A 9,067-nucleotide genomic window follows, 5' to 3' on the forward strand; every position below is an offset into this window, starting at 1 on the left:
CATATAGAGAATTCATAGAGTTATTCTTAATAAATTGATTAATCATTTAGCAACTTATCCAATAGTGAGTAAAGTATACTAAAAAATGAAGAGATTTGATTATATTTCCAAAAGTATTTTCTATATCACAAAATTGATCACTACTAGCAAATCATATCAAATACTAAAGCACAAATAATGATGAGATGCAAGAATTACTGATTTCATTATTATTTTTTTTGTTAATAACTTTTTAAGTTTCTTTATGTTCCATAGGTACCTTGGTACACCTATGTGTACATCCTCATTTTCTCATTTTGGGTACCCAAGCTTGCTTGAGTCCTTGAGAGTTAGGACATATGGTTCCTTTTGGAACCCATATCTGTTTAATAGTAATAACTTTACCATTTGATTTAATTATACTAGAACGATAGGTAAAGTTGTTATTCCCATTCTTTTCATTTTTGAAATAAGTTATCTTATTTAATGGTTTGCTTGGTAAATTGATAACCTTTTTCTCTAAAGATTTATGGCTAAGTGAAGGAGTCAAGCTAAATTTTGATTTATCAAAATCAGCATGTTGGCTTTCAAACATCATTTTTAATCTTTCTGAACTTACAGTGAATTTGTTAATAAAACATCTTAATTGGTTAATTTCTTTACTTAAGTTTTGATTTTCTTTAATTAAGCTATGATTTTTTCTGAATCAATTCTTCTGAAAATGACCTTAAGCTTTCATTTTCAGAATTTAGTTTCTTAAGATTTTTATTCTTTACAGTTAATTTTCTACATTCACTATACAACTCATGAAAAGCATTTAATAATTCATCATAAGAGAATTCTTCTTGAAAATCATTTGAGGTAAGAGTAGATTCAGATTTTACCTTGTCTTCTTGTGCCATAAAGCACAAATCAGTTACCTCTTGTAGTTTCTTGGAGCTAATATCATCATTGTTGCTCCTAACCTTTATTTTTTGGCTTGACTCTTTCTTGGTCAAGGCTTTCTTCCTTTTTATCTCTTTCTTCCTTTCTTCTTGCTTCCTCTTTTTCTTTGTCTTTAGGAAGCTGATTTGCCTCGGAGTCGACTCGGACCTTATTGGAGTCGACTCGGCTAGCTTGGGAGTCGACTCGGAACTACTTGGAGTCGACTCATTCACAGGGTCTTCAAGACTGTGTCTTTGCCTTTCAGACTGTTCTTCTCTAGGAGTCGACTCGGACAAACTGGGAGTCGACTCGGCTACTGTGGAGGATTCTGCAATCTCATTGTTAGTACGCAATTGAAGCACATGTGAGCTAATCTGAGATTTATCATAAATAGTTTCTAAAGTATCCCAGATCTCCTAGCAGATAAGCATGCAGAAATTTCATTAAACTTCGTTTCATGAATAGCACAATATAATATGTTCATAGCATTAGCATCCAATTGTGCTAAGTCCTTTTCATTAATAGTTTGAGAGAGTGTATGAAGGTCATTTATTATGATTTTCCATAAATAATAGTTTTGTGATTGAATAAAAATGCGCATGCGTGCTTTCCAATATGTGTAGTCTATGCCATTAAACAGTGGAGGCCTATCAATTAACTGTCCTTCTCCTAGAAAACTATCTATTTGAGTTGTCATGATCTTTGGCTCTTGATCGTGAGATCAATAATTAATCTTGAGCACCTGCTCTGATACCACTTGTTGCCCAGTAGATACAACCCAAGAGGGGGGGTGAATTGGGTCTTTTAAAACTTTTATGCTACTTCTTAAACTTTTTGATTAACTATGCTAAGTTGTATAGATGCACAGTGAAAGTTAAACTTAGCAAGGGATTGATGTATAGACTTCGACTTGATTAAATATGCTTGCAACTAAGGGAAGTGCGGATAAGAATTAAGCAAGCAATTTATCTAAGTAAGTAAGTGTGTTAGTTAGACAATAACTAGAGGCATTACAAACACAAAGGACATATAGTGGTTCGGTGCACCCCAGCACCTACATCCACTCCCCAAGACCTCTTGGGAATTTCACTATAATCCTACCGATTACAGCCGGTTGTTTTACAAGCTCACAACCCAACTTGTTGTTTTACGAGCGCACAACGAACTCGGTCGGTTTTTCCAGGCTCACCGACTAGAACCAACCCCGATTGTTTTCCCGGGCTCACAATCAAACCCTTACACACGTTGGTTTTAACTTGGCTCACCAACCAACCTTATCACCGTTGGTTTTTCTTTGGCTCACCAACAAACCTTAACCCCTTGATTCAATCCCTTGATTGAATCAAGTTACAAGATATTAAAACAAAGTATAGAACAAAACAAAGCTTCTTAAACAAGCAAATATGACAATATAAACAAATAGAGTAAAGAGAAGCCCTCAAACGAGTTTTGAAGATGGAGGAGCTCGGCTTCTTCTTTACTTGATCCTCCTCTGATTTGGCATGAAGTAGAGGATCCCCGAGGCAGCACACGGATGGAGAGGAAGCTTTCGGATTCACTTGGATGCTCTTCTTCTCTCTATTTCGTTTTGGATGGCCCTTTTGTGCTTATGGGAGATTTCCTTTGTAATCTCTTTGAGATCTCTTTCCTAGATGATCTCTCCCACTTCCATAAGTTCTCTCCTAGCTCTCTTCTTGTTTTTATAGCTTTAGATGGCGTGGAAACAAGAATATAGCCGTTAGAGACAAAAATAGAGCCGTTGGACACAGTCTGCACTTCCTGACAATATTACCGTTGGGATTGGAGTCGACTCGCGCGATCAGGAGTCGACTCGCCTGTTGCAGGAGTCGGCTCGTGCTTTACTGGAGACGACTCGGCCACTGTTCCAAATTTGAATTAAAGTGCATGCCTTGACTGGGAGTCGACTCGTCTTAACCTGGAGTCGACTCGCCAACTTCTGGAGCTGACCTGGCAATTTCGGAGTCGGCTCATCCACTGAAGTCCGTGGATCCAATTTTGAATTTTGTCCTCTCGAGTCGACTCGACTGTCCTGGGAGTCGACTCGAATCTCAGAGCCCGAACTTCCCGATCCTCTGTCTTTTGGCTCGTCCAGTCTTGGAGTCGACTCGAACTTCCTTGGAGTCGACTCGGCTCTCAGTTTGCGAAACACAGCCTTCTGCCATCTTGGTGTAGCGCTGCCTTGGAGTCGACTCGAGCTGTCTGGGAGTCGACTCGAATCTCAGAGGCAGTAACTTGGTTTTCTGTCTGTTGATGGTCGCGGAGTCTCGGAGTCGACTCGTGCAATGCGGGAGTCGACTCGAATCTCAGAGTCCCAAAAATGCTCTCTGACTTTTTCCTTGTGTTCCGCTGAGAGTCGACTCTTGCTTTCTTTGGAGTCGACCTACCAACCATCGGAGTCGACTCGCGTTCCACTGGAGTCGACTCGAATCTCAGACCCGAAAACTGCTCTCTGACTTTTCTGCCTGTGACTCCTAGGAGTCGACTCATACTTCCCCGGAGTCGACTCGGTAAACATTGGAGTCGACTCGAATTCCTCAGGAGTCGACTCGAAGACTATTCTTTTGAATTTTTTCCTTTGATTTTACTCCTCCAATTTGAATCCTTTGAACTTTAAGCTTGGGCCAATAAATTGTAGCTTTCTTCCAACTTGAGAGCTTTGGAGGCCTTCTTGTGTTCTCCCAACTTGCTATGTTCCTTGCAAAATAAATATCTTTCTCCTTGCAACATAAACATTAGTATCTATACTTCAAGGTTTTGTGATCATCAAAATCAATCTATGAATCAATCTTTGGGTCATCAGAAGTCCAGACTTGCGCACTCATCCTATACGTCTATCTGCCGCATCACCTGATCTTGTACTAGCTAATAGAAGAAGAATCACTCGAGTTAGGCGCCTGGACGAAGGTTGAAGAATGATTCTAGCTCAGCTGGCACCAGGATTTCATTTCACACTAGCCGAAAGGCAAAGAAAAAGAACCCTTAATCAAACTAAGAGGCAACGAAGGAACGGTTAGCTCGGCAAAGCCTTTGATATGCCCGGACTCGCTCAGAAGCAATGGGCAGGATCGCTTTAGAGCGGTCTTCCAGCTCGACAAGGTGGTTTTCTTCCCGTGCCTTTTGCAAGTCCTGGTTTTCCAGGTCTGGAGTTGTATCCGAGTCTGCAGCTCTTAGCTCAGAAAAATCAGACGTGTAATAAATAAGAGGTAGTTTTCGGCTACGAGGTTCTCGTAGGTTAAAGTCTTGCAGAAGAAGAAAGCACAAAAACATAGTAGATCTTCCTTTCCATCTCTTACTTAATGCATGTCTTCTCAATGGGATAGATGCCCGCACCTTGATGCCCTAGAGTTTTTCTATAGGCAGATATATATATATATAGAACTGGAGCGGAGACTTAGCCCAATTAGTAATGTTGATGGGTCTACCTATTACAGAGCTCATTAACCAAATCAGACCTACACCAATGCCCGCGACACTACATGATTAAGACAATAGAGTTCAAAATAACTATATAATCACAAATTAATTATGGGCTTCTTAGACATTCAATCAGTTCATAATCAATAGAAATCTATTTTTACTAAAAATTCCAACTAATAGGCTGATATCCGAGTCACGGGCACTCAAATCTCTTGCAACTTTATCAGCTCGACTAATTGATAAAATTATTTGACACCGACGATAAATTCATCATTTTAATAGAACTACTGGTGGTGCCTCCCACCAGTCCCAACTGGGAGAGAGAGATGGCGAGTACCGAGAGGGATTTAGACCTATCCGGCTAGCCGGAAGACGAAAAACCGGCAGCGCCCAGCCCCCGTCTCTCCTATCTGGGATGGCGCGAAGCGGCAACGATCACTTTCAGAAGCTGGCTCAAAATAATACAATAAAATCAGGATATCCCTCATCGAGGTGCCTAAGCGCCGTTCACAAGCCAAACATGGGGCACGCAGTCAACCTTCTTCGGCTTATGCGCCGGTGACGCATGCCACTCTCCCTCCCTCCCTCCCTCCCTCGCTCTCTCCCCCTCCCTCCTCCCCCTCCCCCACCTTTCTCTATCTTCCTCTCGCTTTCTTACTCCTCCCCTTTCCCTTTTCTCTTCCAATCACCATACCACTCATGCCAGTGTTCATGGTATGTAGCTGAGCTGGAAGTGATTCCGTGGGTGGACTCCATCCCTCCCACCCGTTATAAATATCCTCCCCCTCCCACTCCTCTCCACACACACATACACCCAACCTCATTCGAATCCAGTCCACCTCTCTCCCTCTCTCTCTCTCTCTCTCTCTCTCTCTCTACCCTTCATAGCAGTACTTATAAGAGCAAAACACCAGTTAGTTGTTATAGTGATAGTAGTATCGAGTGCCTTCCATCACAATTGCAATGCTTCCTCTCCTACCATCCCTGGTCCTTTTCCTGCTCTGCCTGCTCTATCGTCTGCACGCAAGAGCGAAGAAGAATTCCTCTGCCACCGCCCATAGGCTGCCCCTGCCTCCCGGATCGATGGGCTGGCCCTACATCGGCGAGACCTTCCAGCTCTACTCCAGCAACCCCAACACCTTCTTCTCACTCAAACAAAAGAAGTATGCCGTCACCATCCCATCGCAGTTGCTTCGAACTAAATTCTGAGCAGTGACTGTATGTAATCCATCCTCTCGCTGTTGTTGCTGCTGTTGTTGTAGGTATGGGCGTATATTCAAGACGCACATACTGGGATGCCCCTGCGTGATGGTGTCGAGCCCGGAGGCGGCACGGTTTGTGCTGGTGACGCAGGCCCACCTGTTCAAGCCGACGTACCCGGCGAGCAAGGAGCGCCTGCTGGGCCCCAGGGCCATCTTCTTCCAGCAGGGGAACTACCACGCACGGCTGCGCCGCATCGTCCTCAGGGCCTTCATGCCCGACGCCATCCGGGGGAGGGTCGCCGGCATCGAGTCGATCGCCATCCAGGCCCTCCACTCCTGGGACGGCCGCAACATCAACACCTTCCAGGAGATGAAGAAGGTGAGCAGCATCCTCTCTCTGCTTTCTTCGTAATTTTATTCCTTAGCAAATTCAAGCTCATCAACAAGAATTGCATGATTTTTTCTCATCTAATCACAGCCGGACATCATCAATTTTTATCCCTCTCAAACAATTCTTGTTTTGGTGTCAGATTTTTTTCTTGTATTTGTGGATAAAATGAGCTGGGCAGTCCAGTATTTGCTCGACCACTTCTAATAGAAGTTCATTGTTTTTTATCCCTTTTTCTTTTTTTCCACCTTTTGTTCCCTTTTTTGTGGAAAGTATCACCTAGGAAGCCATGATATTTCAAGTTGAACATGAGTGGGCCATTTTTTTTTTTTTTCCATTAGCGTTTTTTATATTTCGAAAAATAAACAACCTGGGCATTTTTATTACTAAATTTTCCGCATTCCTTTACTTATTTCTGGTGGATAAGGTATGGTGTGGGAGTCATGATGTCTCGCTATCTCAGGATGAAGCCAGCAGGCTAGAATACCATTTCTATACCCGGCGCTGATCCCGTCTCTGTTTCATTTTGCTCTCCTTGATCTTGATTTGCAGTACGCATTCCATGTGGCACTCCTATCTATATTCGGGAAGGATGAGATTTCCTGCATAGACGAGCTGAAGCAGTGCTACTACACCCTGGAGAGAGGCTATAACTCCATGCCTATCAACCTCCCAGGGACCCTCTTCCACAAGGCAATGAAGGCCAGGAAGCAGCTGGGCCACATGGTGGCCGACATCCTTTCATCCAGGAGGCGGAACAAGGCAGAGGCCGATGACCTCCTTGGCTCATTGATGGAAGCCAAGGCAGGCCTCACCGACGACCAGATAGCCGACAACATCATCGGGGTCATCTTCGCCGCTCGTGACACTACCGCAAGCGTCCTCACCTGGGTCGTCAAGTACCTCGGAGACAACCCAAGCATCCTGCAGGCAGTCACCGTAAGATTTTTTTTTTTTTTTCTCCCTTCTCTGCCCGTCTCCCTACTCTTCGACAGTGTGCGTTTTGAAAGGAGGAACCGAGCAATTGATCGTTTGTATGGACTGCCGCCGCATGTAGGAAGAGCAGGCGGAGATCATGAGGAGCAAGGAAATGGGTGAAGGGGAGAAGCACTTAACCTGGGCTGATACCAGGAGGATGCCGATGACTTCGAGGGTGATTCAGGAGACATTGCGGGTTGCTTCGATCCTGTCTTTCACCTTCAGAGAAGCAGTGGAAGATGTCGAGTATGAAGGTGGGTGAGCATCAGCATGCGCTGTGTATTGATTCTTCTTGTGGATTGTTCCATGTTTTGCTGCAGCTTGTTGAACTTCCCTCTCTTTGCTCGTGCAGAATACCTCATTCCAAAGGGATGGAAGGTCTTGCCACTGTTCAGAAACATTCACCACAGCCCAGATAACTTTACCGACCCAGAAAAATTTGATCCCTCCAGATTTGAGGTAACAAAAGGGAACCGATCGTCCCCTACTTTCACTCAATTCCAGGCCCTGTTCTGCAAACAAAATCAACCGTCTTTTTCCACCGCAGGTTGCTCCAAAGCCCAACACCTTCATGCCATTTGGGAATGGGACCCACTCCTGCCCGGGAAATGAGCTAGCGAAGCTGGAGATGCTGGTCCTCCTCCATCATCTGACCACCAAATACAGGTAGGTACCGGACTCGAGGCATCACCTCTGCTCCATCTTAAGTTTAGTTGGACCATCCTCGCACAAGTTGGAAGATCTCTTCCTCTAGGTGGGGGAATGGATCCATCAATAACTTCTTTTGATGGTATATACATACATCTTTCAGGTGGTCTATGTCGGGATCCGAAAGCGGAATCCAGTACGGACCTTTCGTACTGCCCCTGCACGGGTTGCCCATGAGATTCTCTCGCAAGGCATGATCGGAAGATAGAGACGATAGATTTGCCCTACCAGACAGCGTCAGTCACTGTAATCATCGCCAGTTATAGAGAAAACCCGGCTTCAAATGGTGGTGATATTTCACAGATAGGAGGACGAACTTGCAATCAGAACTGATTGCAATTTCTCGAGGAAAGAGACCACATACAAGTGACAAGGAGGCATTGAACAAATTGTACAGGCCCCTTTCAATTCATGTACCAAGGAAATTTGATGAAGGGTGTCAAGACATTCAGATTAAATCACTGAATCAACATAGTATTTGTTTTTCTTTTCCTTCTCTTCTCGAGAGGATTCGAAGGTGTAATCGTTAAGGAGAAGTTGGTGAGACTGTGGAATGTCAGGGTTCCGTGTGCCATGATAACCCATGCTTAATCTTAATGATCAGAAGTCAAAGCAAAGCATGCAAGGACATATCTGACTCCTTAGCAATTCCCCTGTTTCACAGGCTCCTTGGAATTTGGATTGCATGTTTTTTTATAGTTTGTATGTATATCTCTTCTACCTTTGCATCCAGGTGCCGTAATATGAGGGAAGTCAGTGATTTGACATTGCCTCTTCGAATCAATAAAAAAGAATTGTTGCACAAGCTGGATGCCTCGAGAAAACATCTTGGTACGGGACAATACTAGATGACAATAAGCTAATAAACATGCATTGTGGAACCTCATGCAGATAATTCCGCCCTCGCAGCCTTGCAGGGCGGTGCAGACGATCAATTAGCTCGAGACTTGGAGGGATTAGTTTCTGCCAGCTATCACCGTTTGTTTTTATTCATGGAAAGATGCAACCCGGAAATTGTTTCTCCTGTTCGTCAGAATACCCTGTCCAGAAGCGTCGCTATAAATAAATAAAGACAGTGATCAATTCATTCATCCTTATGCTCATGTCAAGGGTGGATAGTTTTGCTTGTCTTGTAACTGTCATGGTGGGGCTTGCACAATCATAATTGTATGCCAGTAGCCATGCTAGCTGTCTTCCGCCGATTGCCTTCACGAGTTGAGATTATTTCTTTAGAAAAATGCTCTTATCTTAGATCAGTCAGACTACTGAACGCTGGTGGTTTCAACCCTGCACATTAATTACTGGAACGCTGTCCGCTTCTTCTTCTACCATACAAAAACGGAAATTCCGTGTGAGGCGGCGTCGGCCTTGAACTAGAGGGTGAAAAGCCGGTAGAAGATTTGGTGCGCTCGAGGATAACCTTTTCTCCTTTGCTCTTGCTGCAATCTTC

At 44.0% G+C, this 9,067-nt stretch overlaps 1 protein-coding gene across 1 annotated transcript; it reads left to right on the forward strand.

Annotated features, from left to right (window-relative positions):
• Positions 1-4,976: 4,976 nt before the first annotated feature.
• On the forward strand, positions 4,977-8,292 carry LOC120107288 (abscisic acid 8'-hydroxylase 1-like). Its single transcript, XM_039120495.1, has 7 exons — positions 4,977-5,504; positions 5,604-5,922; positions 6,484-6,870; positions 6,989-7,163; positions 7,262-7,368; positions 7,457-7,575; positions 7,721-8,292. Exons 1-7 carry the CDS (start codon positions 5,305-5,307, stop codon positions 7,812-7,814), a joined length of 1,401 nt encoding a protein of 466 aa, XP_038976423.1. The 5' UTR covers positions 4,977-5,304; the 3' UTR covers positions 7,815-8,292.
• The last annotated feature ends 775 nt before the right edge of the window (positions 8,293-9,067 follow it).

The sequence above is a fragment of the Phoenix dactylifera genome, unplaced genomic scaffold (assembly GCF_009389715.1).
Source record: "Phoenix dactylifera cultivar Barhee BC4 unplaced genomic scaffold, palm_55x_up_171113_PBpolish2nd_filt_p 000818F, whole genome shotgun sequence".
NCBI classification, from domain to species: domain Eukaryota; kingdom Viridiplantae; phylum Streptophyta; class Magnoliopsida; order Arecales; family Arecaceae; genus Phoenix; species Phoenix dactylifera.

What these genes read in the sequence shown, in the direction of transcription:
- LOC120107288 (XM_039120495.1), top strand. Translation starts at nt 5,305, where the DNA reads ATGCTTCCTCTCCTACCATCCCTGGTCCTTTTCCTGCTCTGCCTGCTC. An exon ending in TTCTCACTCAAACAAAAGAA is followed by an intron (nt 5,505 to 5,603) that starts GTATGCCGTCAC and finishes CTGTTGTTGTAG; the next exon opens with GTATGGGCGTATATTCAAGA. An exon ending in CATCTGACCACCAAATACAG is followed by an intron (nt 7,576 to 7,720) that starts GTAGGTACCGGA and finishes TACATCTTTCAG; the next exon opens with GTGGTCTATGTCGGGATCCG.